The sequence below is a fragment of the Anolis carolinensis genome, unplaced genomic scaffold, assembly GCF_035594765.1.
Source record: "Anolis carolinensis isolate JA03-04 unplaced genomic scaffold, rAnoCar3.1.pri scaffold_36, whole genome shotgun sequence".
NCBI lineage: Eukaryota > Metazoa > Chordata > Lepidosauria > Squamata > Dactyloidae > Anolis > Anolis carolinensis.
This window is the reverse complement of record NW_026943845.1, coordinates 168,993-185,010: the sequence shown is the minus strand read 5'-3', so window position 1 is coordinate 185,010 and position 16,018 is coordinate 168,993. Positions and strand designations below refer to the sequence as shown.

Here is a 16,018-nt window from a genome sequence, read left to right as displayed (position 1 = left end):
TGTCCCTTAGCAAAACTACAAATCCCAGGGATCAAATAGCCTTGCACCACATGCATTCTACTCTTTGGATGTGTCCCTTAGCAAAACTACAAATCCCAGGGATCAAATAGCCTTGCACTACATGCATTCTACTGTTTGGATGTGTCCCTTAGCAAAACTACAAATCCCAGGGATCAAATAGCCTTGCACTACATGCATTCTACTGTTTGGATGTGTCCCTGAGCAAAACTACAAATCCCAGGGATCAAATAGCCTTGCACTACATGCATTCTACTGTTTGGATGTGTCCCTGAGCAAAACTACAAATCCCAGGGATCAAATAGCCTTGCACTACATGCATTCTACTGTTTGGATGTGTCCCTTAGCAAAACTACAAATCCCAGGGATCAAATAGCCTTGCACCACATGCATTCTACTGTTTGGATGTGTCCCTGAGCAAAACTACAAATCCTAGGGATCAAATAGCCTTGCACTACATGCATTCTACTGTTTGGATGTGTCCCTGAGCAAAACTACAAATCCTAGGGATCAAATAGCCTTGCACCACATGCACTCTGCTGTTCGGATGTGTCCCTGAGCAAAACTACAAATCCCAGGGATCAAATAGCCTTGCACTACATGCATTCTACTGTTTGGATGTGTCCCTGAGCAAAACTACAAATCCCAGGGATCAAATAGCCTTGCACTACATGCATTCTACTGTTTGGATGTGTCCCTGAGCAAAACTACAAATCCCAGGGATCAAATAGCCTTGCACTACATGCATTCTACTGTTTGGATGTGTCCCTGAGCAAAACTACAAATCCCAGGGATCAAATAGCCTTGCACTACATGCATTCTACTGTTTGGATGTGTCCCTGAGCAAAACTACAAATCCCAGGGATCAAATAGCCTTGCACTACATGCATTCTACTGTTTGGATGTGTCCCTTAGCAAAACTACAAATCCCAGGGATCAAATAGCCTTGCACTACATGCACTGTGTTGTTCAGATGTGTCCCTGAGCAAAACTACAAATCCCAGGGATCAAATAGCCTTGCACTACATGCACTGTGTTGTTCAGATGTGTCCCTTAGAAAAACTACAAATCCCAGGGATCAAATAGCCTTGCACCACATGCATTCTACTGTTTGGATGTGTCCCTTAGCAAAACTACAAATCCCAGGGATCAAATAGCCTTGCACCACATGCACTCTGTTGTTCAGATGTGTCCCTTAGAAAACTACAGATCCCAGGGATCCCATTGCTTAGTGCTGCATGCATTCTGCTGTTTGGATGTGCCCTTAGCAAAACTACAAATCCCTTCTTTTTAACCCCTTCAGTTCCAGAACCCGGAGGCCCAGAGCGGCCTGTTCCAGAGCCTGAAGGTGCTCAAGTCCCACCCGACCTACCTGATGGCCTTCCTGCAGCACGTCGTCCTCCAGTTCGACTCCAGCCCCGTGGTTTGTTTGTTTGTTTGTTTGTTTACTGGTGTCTGTGTGTTTGTTTGTGTCGGTCGTTGTTTGTGCCATTTTGGATTCTTCCCTGCATCAGCTGTAAAAGGGAAAAAACAATGTGCAGAGAAACATAGAATCCTAGAGATAGAAAAGGAACCCCCAGAGGTCATCTAGTCTGACCCTGCTTCTGCCAGGCGGGAAGGCACAATTCGATCCCTCCCGACAGATGGCCATCCATAGATAAAGGTGGCCATGCAGATGATCAAGAGAAAGAGATGATCGATATTGAATGCAGATTTAAATGAAACACAGAGAAAAGAGCTTCTAAGTTCACCATTGCGTCATTGTTTATATAAATCAGGGGTCCTCAAACTTTTTAAGCCGAGGGCCGGTCCACAATCCTTCAGACTGTTGAGGGTCCGGATTATCATTTGAAAAAAAATACAAACAAATTCCGATGCATGTGTGTTATTTGTAGTGCAAAAACAACAACAACAACAACAATGAAAGACCAATAAATATTTAAAAATAAAAGCAATTTTAACCAACATACATTGATCAGGGTTTCAATTTTAAGTGTGGTCCTGCTTCTGGCCAGTGAGATAGTCAAGTTAATTAGGGTTGTTGTTGTTGTTGTTGTTGTTGTTGTTGTTGTTGTTTTGTGCCTTCAAGTCATTTCAGACTTTGGGTGAGCCTGAGTCTAAAATTTATTTATTATTTATTTACTGCATTTATTTACTACATTTGTATCACAGCCTTCTCACCCCAAAGGGGACTCAGACTGGCTTACAAATTATATGTACATACAATATATTATATTATTAGCCTAGCACAATATTAGCATTATAGATTAGTATATTGAACTATACCACTATACTGTAATATTATTAGTAAATTATATGTAATATAGAATATATAATTAATATTATTATATGGTATTGTTATTAGTGTTATATTGTACTACATTATAATATTATTATCAATATTATATGTATATACAATATATTATATTATAAAACTGAGGGCGGGGGCCAGGTCAATGACCTCGGAGGGCCGCATCCGGCCCCCGGGCCTTAGTTTGGGGACCCCTGATATAAATCATAATACCACTATGATGTCTTAACTATTTCTGTATTATTAGGGTATTATTATATATCTATATATATAAAGGAGTAATGGTGTCAGTTCCTCCCACTAAACAACAAAAGTACAAGCCCCAGAACCTAGAAATTTGGCAACACAACCCACCATCCTTGCCCCTAGGTTCCGACACCAAAAAGAAAAGAAAAATAAAGTCCTAATTAGAGGGAGAGAAATAATTGTTTTTATCTCATTTCTGCCAGTTAGAAGGCTAAGCTCCGCCCACTTGGTCTCCTAGCAACCCACTCAGCCCACTGTTAATAAAAGAATAAAACACAACCCACCATCCTTGCCCCTAGGTTCCGACACCAAAAAGAAAAGAAAAATAAAGTCCTAATTAGAGGGAGAGAAATAATTGTTTTTATCTCATTGCTGCCAGTTAGAAGGCTAAGCTCTGCCCACTTGGTCTCCTAGCAACCCACTCAGCCCAGTGTTAATAAAAGAATAAAACACAACCCACCATCCTTGCCCCTAGGTTCCGACACCAAAAAGAAAAGAAAAATAAAGTCCTAATTAGAGGGAGAGAAATAATTGTTTTTATCTCATTGCTGCCAGTTAGAAGGCTAAGCTCTGCCCACTTGGTCTCCTAGCAACCCACTCAGCCCAGTGTTAATAAAAGAATAAAAAATAAAATAAATACAAATAATACAATAAAAATAATAAAAACCACTAAAAACTAATACAATAAAATACTATAATAACAAAATAACTAAAAATAATACAACAAAATAATAAAATATAATAAGTAAAAAAGATAAGTTACAATAAAATTAATTAAAAATACAAATAACGTCAAATAAAGATTCCACAACAATTTTTAACCAACACCACCACCACTTTGCCACAGCAATGCATGGCCAGGCACAGCTAGTATAATATAATATTATATAATACTTAATATAATGTTATGTATTATAATATTATTATTATTGTTGTTGTTTTATTTATGCAGCTCTGCTCCCTCCACGCGGACCTCATCCTCAACCGCTTCGGACCCAAAGAAGCCAAGAAGCAGTTTGTCGAATTCTGCCACACGTTCTTGGACAAAGCCGGGGTCAGTAAACAACAACAACAACAACGACAATAAATAAACAATGCTTCCTTCCTAGCGCCCTTCGTTCCTGTTCTTTGGGTGCATCCACACTGTTGAGTTAATGCAGTTTGGTTCCGCATTGAACCCTCTTGGCTTAATGCTATGGGATGATGGGAGTTGTAGTTTCCCATTTGCAAGCTATCACTCCTGGGATCCCATAGCACGGAGCCAGGGCAGTTGGAAGTCAAACTGCATCGATTCTGCAGTGCGGACGCACCCTTTTGACTCGCATTTGTCTATTATTTGAATAGATAAATGAGTCACCCCTGCCACATACACACGTACAGGTTGTCACTTTGACGTTGTGTGCAGAAGAGAGATCGAGGCTTCACTCGCCCCGAGTGTGAGTGGCTCCTCCCTCTCCGTCATGACTTACTTCCTCCTTGAAACCACTTCCTTTGGCGACGGTTTCCGTTCTAATGGCATCTCTATATGTGTGTGTGTATGATATGTATATATGTATATATGTGTGCATGTTTATGTGTGTATATTATGTGTGCATGTATATATGTACATATGTATATGTATGTGTGTATATGTGTGTATGTTTATCTGTATATTTATATGTGTATGTGTATATGTACATATGTATATGTATGTGTATAGGTATATGTCTGTATGTTTATGTGTGTATATGTGTGTATGTGTATATGTACATGTGTATGTATATGTATGTGTGTATGTTTATCTGTATATTTATGTGTGCATGTGTATATGTATATATGTGTATGTATGTATATGTGTGTATGTTTATCTGTGTATATTTTTGTGTTTATATGTATATGTACATATGTATATGTGTGTGTTTATGTGTGTATATTTATGTGTGTATGTGTATATGTACATGTGTATATTTATTTATTTATTTACAGTATTTATATTATATACATGCGTATATGTGTGTATGTATGTATATGTGTGTATGCTTATATGTACATATGTGTATGTATATGTATGTGTGTATATAAATGTGTATAGATATGTATGTATGTATATGTGTATATAGGTGTATGTATATGTATGTATATATATATATATATATATGTCTGTATATGTATACATATATACAGTAGAGTCTCACTTATCCAACACTCGCTTATCCAACGTTCTGGATTATCCAACGCATTTTTGGAGTCAATGTTTTCAATATATCGTGATATTTTGGTGCTAAATTCATAAATACAGTAATTACTACATAGCATTACTGTGTATTGAACTACTTTTTCTGTAAAATTTGTTGTATAACATGATGTTCTGGTGCTTAATTTGTAAAATCATAACCTAAGTTGATGTTCAATAGGCTTTTCCTTAATCTCTCCTTATTATCCAACATATTCGCTTATCCAATGTTCTGTCGGCCCGTTTACGTTGGATAAGCGAGACTCTACTGTATCATATTTTGGTGTTAAATTCATAAATACAGTAATTACTACATTGCATAAATGTGTAATGAACTACTTTTGTTGTTAAACATGATGTTTTGGTGCTTCATTTGTAAAATCATAACCTAATTTGATGTTTAACAGGCTTCTCCTTAATCCCTCCTTATTATCCAACATATTCGCTTATCCAACATTCTGCCGGCCCGTTTATGTTGGATAAGTGAGACTCTACTGTATGTGTGTATATGTGTGTGTGCGTATATGTGTATATCTCTCTCTGTGTGTAGGATGTGTGTGCATTTCCTTTGCTTTGCTTGGACGCCCTTTAACAGGCAGAAGTTCCCCTCTCGGGAAAAGAGAGTGATGGGATTTGTAGTTTGATGAGGGCTCAGCATTTCCTTCAGCAGAGAGGCTGAAGACCTTGGGGAAACCACCATTCCCAGGACCCCCTCCCCTTGCGTTGCATTGCCTTTCAAGCAGGGCCCGGATGCATCCATTCCGACTGGTGCAGATGTGCCCTTAGCAGAACTACAACTGGGTTGTTGTATGTCTTTCGGGTTGTGTGGCCATGTTCCAGAAGCATTCTCTCCTGACGTTTCGCCCACATCTATGGCAGGCATCCATTGGATGCCTGCCATAGATGTGGGCGAAACGTCAGGAGAGAATGCTTCTGGAACATGGCCACACAACCCGAAAGACATACAACAACCCTGTGATCCCGGCCATGAAAGCCTTCGACAACACATAGAACTACAACTCCCGCCTGATGCGATAGATAGCTTCTTCATCTGGTTACTGTGTCTTTATAAGCTTCCCTTTGAGGAGCCAGGTTCCGATTCGTGTGCATTTCCCGAAACGCGCCCCTTTATTTGTCTCTCTTTCCTTTTCTGCAGCTGCTGAGGGTCCCGGTTCCCACCGCCGTGCAGTTCGAGTTGGGTAAGACAAAACCCCTTTTTGCTTTTTCACATTTACACACTGGTTTTGCCTTTTTTCCACGTGTTTTCTCTCTGGATCATGCGTCATCCGCACTGTGCAGCTGATGCAGTTTAGCATCACTTGTCATTGCCGCTGCTCAATGCTATGGAGTTGCAGTTTGGTAGACAAAGGGCCCACCAATAATAATGAAAAAAACCCAATAATAATAATAATAATAATACAAGGTCTCAATCCAATCCCACCAACAATAATAAGAGTAAGAGTATAATGTCTCAATCCAATCCCACCAATAATAACAACAATAATACAGTAGAGTCTCACTTATCCAACACTCGCTTATCCAACATTCTGGATTATCCAACACATTTTTGGAGTCAATGTTTTCAATATATCGTGATATTTTGGTGCTCAATTCATAAATACAGTAATTACTACATAGCATTACTGCGCATTGAACTACTTTTTCTGCCAAATTTGTTGTCTAACATGATGTTTTGGTGCCTCATTTGTAAAATCATAACCTAATTTGATGTTTAATAGGCTTTTCCTTAATCCCTCCTTATTATCCAACATATTCGCTTATGCAACATGCTGCCGGCCCGTTTATGTTGGATAAGTGAGACTCTACTGTAATAATACATTTTTATCTTCCTAGACATTACAAACAAGTAGTAGTAGTAGTAGTAGTAATACAATAATAAAGTCTCAATCCAATCCCACCTGTAATAACAATAATAATAATAAAAGTAAGGGTACATTTTTGATTTTTCTAAACATTACAATGTAGTTGTCGTAGTAGTAGTGGTAGTAATAATAATACAATAATAAAGTCTCAATCCAATCCCACCAGTAATAATAATAATAAAAGTAAGGGTACATTGTTGATTTTTCTAAACATTACAATGTAGTCGTCGTAGTAGTAGTGGTAGTAATAATAATACAATAATAAAGTCTCAATCCAATCCCACCAGTAATAACAATAATAATAATAAAAGTAAGGGTACATTTTTTATTTTTCTAAACATTACAATGTAGTCGTCGTAGTAGTAGTGGTAGTAATAATAATACAATAATAAAGTCTCAATCCAATCCCACCAGTAATAACAATAATAATAATAAAATTAAGGGTACATTTTTGATTTTTCTAAACATTACAATGTAGTCGTCGTAGTAGTAGTAGTAGTAGTAATACAATAATAAAGTCTCAATCCAATCCCACCAGTAATAACAATAATAATAATAAAAGTAAGGGTACATTTTTTATTTTTCTAAACATTACAATGTAGTCGTCATAGTAGTAGTGGTAGTAATAATAATACAATAATAAAGTCTCAATCCAATCCCACCAGTAATAACAATAATAATAATAAAAGTAAGGGTACATTTTTGATTTTTCTAAACATTACAATGTAGTCGTCGTAGTAGTAGTGGTAGTAACAATAATACAATAATAAAGTCTCAATCCAATCCCACCAATAATAATAATAATACAATAATGAGGTTTCAATCCAATCCCAACAATAATAATAATAAAAGTAAAACTATAATAATAAGGTATCAATCCAATCCCACCAGTAATAACAACAATAATAATAAAAGTAAGAGTACATTTTTGATCTTCCTAAACATTACAGTGTAGGCGTAGTCGTAGTAGAAGTGGTAGTAATAATAATACAGTAAAAAAGTCTCAATCAAATCCTACCAATGATGATGATGATGATGATGATAATAATAATAATAATAATAATAATAATAATAATAATAATAATAATATAATGAGGTTTCAATCCAATCCCAACAATAATAATAATAAAAGTAAGAGTATAATAATAAGGTCTCAATCCAATCCCACCATTAACAACAACAACAACAAGGTCGCAATCGAATCCCACCAATAATAATAATAATAATAATAATAATAATAATAATACAATAATAAGGTCTCAATCCAATCCCAACAACAACAACAATAATACAGTAATAAGGTGTCAATCCAATCCTACCAATAATAATAATCATCATCACCATCATCGTAATGCTAAGAGTACAATAATGAGGTCTCAATCCAATCCCACCATTAATAATAATAATAAATAATAATAATAAACTTTATTTATACCCCGCCACAATAGCAACAAGAGTAATAGTATAATAATGCCTCAATTCAATTTTGTCAGTAATAGTAATAATAATAATAATACAGTAATGTCTCGATCCAATCCTAATAATAATAATAATAATAATAATACAGCATATCTATCTTGTTTGCTGTGTCGTGCAATGTCGTTGTGTCAATAATAATAACACAACAATAATAGTACAATGATAAGGTCTGTATGCAATAATAATAATCATCATAATAATACAATGACAAGGTCTCATTCCAGCCCCACCCATCTCTGCAGAGGGAGGGGTGCTGGGCGTGTGTCCAGCTGCTGCCAGAGGTGAGGTCACTCTTTGGCCCGAGACCGGACCTTTAGGGAGGAGAACTGGCCATCCGTTCCCATAGGCTTTGGCTCCATCTAGTGTCCACAATGGGCAGTTGCAGCTGGCATTTTCTCCCAAAGAATATTCTGCAAAAAAAAAAAGGGAGCAGCTTCTTAAGCAAGAAATATTCAAAACAAGGGAATTTTTTGGAGCAAAATTTGAAGTGATTTGCATTTTTCTGGGGAGGGGGATTTGCATTTAGAAACATGAAACTGGAAGGAGTTTGCCTTCGAACAACAACACCCCCCATCACCAAACCCGACAAATACTGTATATACTCGAGTATAAGCCTAGTTTTTCAGCCCCCTTTTTAAGACTGAAAAAGCCCCCCTCGGCTTATTTTTCTCTATTATTGTTGCTACTATTATGTTTATTTTACTTTATTATTATTATTACATTTATTATTTCACTCTGATCTTATTACTATTACATTTATTATTTTACTCTATTTATTATTACATGTCTTTTTTTAAGACTGAAAAAGCCCCCCTCAGCTTATACTCGGGTGAGGGTCCTGGTTGGCTTATATTTGGGTCAGCTTATACTCAAGAATATATGATACATTTATTATTTTCCTCTATTATTATTGGTATTATTACATGTATTATTTTTCTCTATTGTTGCTACTATTACATTTATTTTACTCTATTTTTATTATTATTATTATGAATACATTTATTATTTCACTCTGATCTTATTATTGCATTTATTATTTTACTCTATTTATTATTACATGTATTATTTTCCTATATTATTATTATTATTATTATTATTATTATTATTATTATTATTATTATGACATGTATCATTTTACTCTATTATTATTAAAAGGATACATGAGCACATTTACATTGAAGAAGATGAGAATAATGATTTAATAAGAGTTGGACAGTCTTATCTTAAATTTGAGCTTTATGTACATATTCAAAAACATTTAATCTTACTGATGCCTCAATTAATGTAATTTTATTGGCATCTATTTTTATTTCTGAAATTTACCACCCTCGGCTTATACTGGAGTCAATGTTTTCCCAGTTTTTTTGTGGTAAAACTAGGTGTCTCGGCTTATATTCGGGTCGGCTTATACTCGAGTATATACGGTAATTTTATTGGTATCTTGGCTTATACTGGAGTCAATGTTTTCCCAGTTTTTGGGGGGTAAAATTAGGTGCCCCGGCTTATATTCGGGTCGGCTTATACTCGAGTATATACGGTAATGTAATTTATTGGTATCTCAGCTTATACTGGAGTCAATGTTTTCCCAGTTCTTTTGTGGTAAAATTAGGTGCCTCGGCTTATATTCGGGTCGGCTTATATTCGAGTATATACGGTAATTTAATTTTATTGGCATCTTGGCTTATACTGCAGTCAATATTTTCCCAGTTTTTTCGTGGTGAAATTAGGTGCCTCGGCTTATACTCGTGTATATACGGTAATGTAATTTTATTGGTATCTCGGCTTATACTGGAGTCAATGTTTTCCCAGTTTTTTGTGATAAAATTAGGTGCCTCGGCTTATACTCGAGTATATACGGTAATGTAATTTTATTGGTATCTCAGCTTATACTGGAGTCAATGTTTTCCCAGTTTTTTGTGATAAAATTAGGTGCCTCGGCTTATACTCGAGTATATACGGTAATGTAATTTTATTGGTATCTCGGCTTATACTGGAGTCAATGTTTTCCCAGTTTTTTGTGATAAAATTAGGTGCCTTGGCTTATACTCGAGTATATACGGTAATGTAATTTTATTGGTATCTTGGCTTATACTGGAGTCAATGTTTTCCCAGTTTTTTGTGGTAAAATTAGGTGCCTTGGCTTATATTTGGGTCGGCTTATATACAGTATTTATATCCCAAGGATGCCAGGTTGCATTGCTTCCCTGTGTGTGTGAGAGAGAGAAGTGAAGTGGCTTCAAAACATTGGAGATGAGGAAGGGACCCCAAAGGCCATCTAGTCCAGCCCCTGGATTGCACTGCTAAATAGATCCATATAAATATTATATTCACAGACATTGAACTATTATACAGTAGAGTCTCACTTATCCAACACTCGCTTATCCAAGCTTCTGGATTATCCAATGCATTTTTGTAGTCAATATTTTCAATACATCATGATATTTTGGTGCTAAATTCGTAAATACAGTAATTGCAACGTAGCATTACTGCGTATTGAACTACTTTTTCTGTCAAATTTATTGTATAATGTTTTGGTGCTTAATTTGTAAAATCATAACCTAATTTGATGTTTAATAGGGTTTTCCTTAATGCTACCTTATTATCCAACATATTCGCTTATCCAACATTCTGCCGGCCTGTTTATGTTGGATAAGCGAGACTCTACTGTACTTAAAAATCAGATTGCTGCAAAAGGCGAGGCTCTGAGAAGCTGTAAGGACTAGAAACTTGTCCCTTTTTTTAAATGGAAAAAAATGAATTTTCCCAGGATTTTTGCAAATCTGGCCCATAAAGGGCTGCTGTTCCGAATGCCAATGTGGAATCCCTGTTTTCTGAAAACTTCGTCACTCGGGACTTTCTCGTTGCCACGTCACAAAAGGCGCCTGGGAAAGGTTCCCGAGGCCACAATTGCCGTCGCTTCCTTTCCGCGGCCGGCTTCCTGAGCGCCCAGAAGGGAATTCTTGCAGCTATATTTGTCCAGATGCAAAAACACAATCACACTAAAGGAATTGCACTGCACAGAGAGCCCGAAATAAACACAAAGGAGGCCGTGGAAGCCGCTCCAAAGGGATTCGTGGGCCTTGCCCTGCAATGACTTAGATGCCACTTTTGCAATGTTTCTGGGTTGGTGCAAATCTGGATTTTGAAGAATATGTACATTATTTCCCCTCGGGTTTAAATTGCATTTGTTTGGCTTGAAAGGGCATTTGTTTATTAATGGCTGTGAGTTGCATCCTGGATGCAAAATGCAAATTCTATTAAGAATTGTACAGTCTTCTATGCACTCCTTTTGGTTTAAATTGCATTTCTCTATTAATTGCATCCTAAATGCAACCTGCAGATTTCAAGGCGGAAAAACTCCCATTCTTCCCTTTTCAATGCAAACAGAACCCACACTATTTTTCCTGCAAACCTTTTGATTTCAATTGCATTTGTCTATGAATAATAATAATAATAATAATAATTATTATTATTATTATTTATATACTGCCCTATCTCCCGGATGGGACTCAGGGCGGTTTCCAATCATAAAAACAACACATACATTACATAGCAACATAATAACACATTATTAAGCAAAGTAAAACAATACAATTATATAGCAATAAATAACACTTACACGACCTGATCAATTTGTATACTGGATGCAAAATACAAATTCTTTTTAAAAGTATCCGTATTCTTTTCTCTACACTCTTGGTTTAAATGCCCATTTTTACTACTTGCAACATTTACTACTACTTGCTATTTACTACTTGCAACATGTTGCATTTTACTAAATGCATTTTACTAAATGCAACATGTAAACTTCAAGGTGGAAAAACTCCTATTCCTCCCTTTTCATTGCAGACAGAACCTGCATTCTTTTCCTGCAAACCTTTTTGATTAAATTGCATTTGTCTGTGAGTTGCATCCTGGATGCAAAATGCAAATTCTTTTAAGAATTATACACAGTCTTCTATGCATTCCTTTTGGTTTAAATTGCTTTTATCTGTTAATTGCATCCTAAATGCAACATGGACATTTCAAGGCGGAAAAACTCCTGCTCTTCCCTTTTCATTGCAATCTTTTGATTTAAATTGCATTTGTCTTTGAGTTGCATCCAGGATTCAACATGCAAATTCTTTTAAGAATGATAGGCAGTCCTGCAAATCCTTTAAAGAAGGATGCAAAGTCTCGTCTCTGCCTTCCTTTGGCTTTGTATTGCATTTGTCTGTGAATTGCATCTTGGATGCAAAATGCAAATTCAAAATGCAAATTCTTTGGCTTTGCATTGCATTTGTAAGTGAATTGCATCCTGGATGCAAAATGCAAATTCAAAATGCAAATTCTTGGCTTTGCATTGCATTTGTCTGAATTGCATCCTGGATGCGAAATGCAAATTCTTTTAGGAATGATACGCAGTCCTGCAAATCCTTTAAAGAAGGATGCAAACCCTCTTCTCTGCCCTGCTTTGGCTTTGCATTGCCTTTGCCTGCGAGTTGCATCCTGGATGAAAATGTAAATTCTTTTGAGTCATGCAAATCCTTTAAAGAGGATGCAAAGCCTCTTCTCTGCCCTGCTTTGGCTTTGCATTGCATTTGTCTGAATTGCATCCTGGATGCGAAATGCAAATTCTTTTAGGAATGATACGCAGTCCTGCAAATCCTTTAAAGAAGGATGCAAAGTCTCTTCTCTGCCCTGCTTTGGCTTTGCATTGCATTTGCCTGCGAGTTGCATCCTGGATGCAAAATGTAAATTCTTTTGAGTCCTGCAAATCCTTTAAAGAAGGATGCAAAGTCTCTTCTCTGCCCTCCTTTGCTTTGCATTGCCTTTGCCTGCGAGTTGCATCCTGGATGAAAATGTAAATTCTTTTGAGTCATGCAAATCCTTTAAAGAAGGATGCAAAGTCTCTTCTCTGCCCTCCTTTGCTTTGCATTGCATTTGTTTGTGAATTGCATCCTGGATGCAAAATGTAAATTCTTTTGAGTCCTGCAAATCCTTTAAAGAAGGATGCAAAGCCTCTTCTCTGCCCTGCTTTGGCTTTGCATTGCCTTTGCCTGCGAGCTGCACCTTGACTGCCGCGTGCCCCTTTCCCGGGCTAAATCTCCCTTCCCGTTGCAGACCGGACCCGGCCGGAGCTGATCCCCGATGACCAGCAGCGCAGATACTTGCAGGAGATCCAGAACTTCCAAGACCCGGAGATTGCGCGTCAGCTGGAGGACTTCAGGTCTGGGCGCAGTTCTGCAGGTGGTGTTGCGTGGTGTGGTGGTGCTGGGATCGTGGTGCCGAGGCTGACTCCCGCCCGCTGCCTCCTCCTCTGCTGCAGGGAGAAGCGCAAGATGGGCATGACGCCCGGGGAGTCGGAGCTGTTTGAGCTGGAGAGCTACCGGACCAAGGACCGGGGCATCCGGGAGGCCAAGCAGAAGCAGCTGGCCGAGTTCCTGCTGGCCAGGCTGGAGGAGATGCAGTGAGTGCGGCCCCAGAGGCCATCCAGACCAGACCCTCGTCCACTGCGGCGGCAACTTCCTCATTCCAACGTTGGCTGGATGATTTTTTTTTATGGTGTCGTAAATTAGCCTCCCCACATATAAGTGGTACCTACATTTCCTACTTGATCGATGCAACTATCTTTCGGGTTGCTTAGGTCAGCAATGAGCAGGGGATATATTATTTTTAATTGTCGGGTGCTCACCCCGACAGGGGCTGGCCTCGAACTCAGGACCTCTTGTTCAGAGTGATTTATTGTAGCTGGCTGATAACCAGCCTGCGCCATAGCCCGCCACATAATATATTCATACATTAAATGCAAAAGGGGCCCCCCAAAGGTCATCCAGTCCAGCCCCTTTTTGCCAGGAAGACACCATCCAAGCCCTCTGTTTAAAGACCTCAAAAGAAGGAAAGCCAACTAATGTATCATTTGATATATTAATTAATTAATTTATTTTATTTTATTTACAGTATTTATATCCCGCCCTTCTTTCTCACTCTGAAGGGGACTCAGGACGGATCACATTGTACACATATAAGGCAAACATACAATGCCATATAACATAGAACAGAGACAGAGACAGACACAGAGGCAATTTAAACCTTCCCCAGCTTCCTGTGGGTATACTTGATTCCGGCCACAGGGGGAGCAGCTGCGTCATCATCCACTGCGATGGCAACTTCCTCATTCCAACGTTGGCTGGATGATTTTTTTTATGGTGTCGTAAAATTAGCCTCCCCACATATAAGTGGTACCTACATTTCCTACTTGATCGATGCAACTATCTTTCGGGTTGCTTAGGTCAGCAATGAGCAGGGGATATATTATTTTATTTTTAATTGTCGGGTGCTCACCCCGGCAGGGGCTGGCCTCGAAGTCATGACCTCTTGGTCAGAGTGATTCATTGCAGCTGGCTGCTCACCAGCCTGCATCATAGCCCGCCACATAATATATTCATACATTAAATGCAAAAGGGGCCCCCAAAGGTCATCCAGTCCAGCTCCGTTTTGCCAGGGACAATCCAGAACAAAAGCCTACTCTCTATCATTTTCGATATTCGTATATTACATGTAGATGGGAACCCCAGAGGTCATCCAGTCCAGCCCCTTTTTTGCCAGGGAGACACCACACCAAGCCCTCCATTTAAAGACCTCCAAAGAAGGAAAGCCAACTGTCTATTATTTTAGATAAGCATTCATTAAATGTAGATGGGAACCCCAGAGGTCATCCAGTCCAGCTCCATTTTATTTATTTATTATTTATTTAATAATCCCGCCCTTCTCACCCCGAAGGGGACTCAGGTATATTTTATTGGTATCTATTTTTATTTCTGAAATTTCCCACCCTCGGCCTATACTGGAGTCAATGTTTTCCCAGTTTTTTTGTGGTAAAATTAGATGCCTCGGCTTATATTCGGATCGGTTTATACTCGAGAATATATGGTACATGTATTATTTTTCTCTATTATCATTGGTATTATTACATTTATTATTTTACTCTATTATTATTATATTTATTATTGTACTCTATTATTGTTGCTACTATTACATTTATTTTACTCTATTTTTTATTATTATTATGAATACATTTATTATTTCACTCTGATCTTATTATTGCATTTATTATTTTACTCTATTTTTTATTACATGTATTATTTTACTCTTATTATTAAAAGGATACATAAGGGCATAGACATTGAAGAAGATGGGAATAATATTTGATCAGAGTTGGACAGACTTATCTTAATAATAATAATAATTTATTTGTTTGACCAGTCATATGACCATTTCAAAGGACAGACTTATCTTAAATTTGAGCTTTATGTAACTATTCAAAAACATTTAACCTACTGATGCCTGAATGAATGTAATTTTATTGGTATCTATTTTTATTTCTGAAATTTCCCACCCTCGGCTTATACTGGAGTCAATGTCGGCTTATATTTGGGTCGGCTTATACTCGAGTATATACGGTAATGTAATTTTATTGGTATCTCTGCGTATACTGGAGTCAATGTTTTCCCAGTTTTTGGGGGGTAAAATTAGGTGCCCCGGCTTATATTTGGGTCGGCTTATACTCGAGTATATACGGTAACTGGGGCAGGAACAGAGCCAGGAACAGAGCTTTTCCCAAACTGTGTTGCCTGGTGTAATGGGAACCAGCTGTGGGAGGGGATTGCCTCCTCTTGCATCACCCGCTTCTTTGGGCTAAAGGCCCTTTCCCGGCCCCCCCAGACCCACTTCCTGCCTCCGACTTCACCAGCCGCGGCATCTTCAGCTCTCTCCGCATCTCTCCGCATCTGTTATTATTATTATTATTATTAATACCCCGCATTGCAGAACATGCCCAGAGGCTTCCCGGCCTTTTTGCAAAAAGAAGATGGGGCTGAATTACCGGTG

General features: G+C 37.9%; 1 protein-coding gene across 5 annotated transcripts in view; it reads left to right on the top strand.

Moving 5' to 3' along the window:
• The window catches only part of arhgef1 (Rho guanine nucleotide exchange factor 1), an 84,832-nt gene that overhangs the window by 15,837 nt on the left and 52,977 nt on the right, over positions 1-16,018 (top strand). For 4 of the 5 annotated variants that reach the window (XM_062966850.1, XM_062966849.1, XM_062966848.1 and 1 more), the window contains exons 4-8: positions 1,322-1,441; positions 3,528-3,629; positions 5,944-5,986; positions 13,253-13,358; positions 13,458-13,598. In XM_062966850.1, coding sequence (XP_062822920.1) covers positions 1,322-1,441; positions 3,528-3,629; positions 5,944-5,986; positions 13,253-13,358; positions 13,458-13,598 — 512 coding nt within the window. The other variant, XM_062966853.1, reaches the window with a different exon arrangement.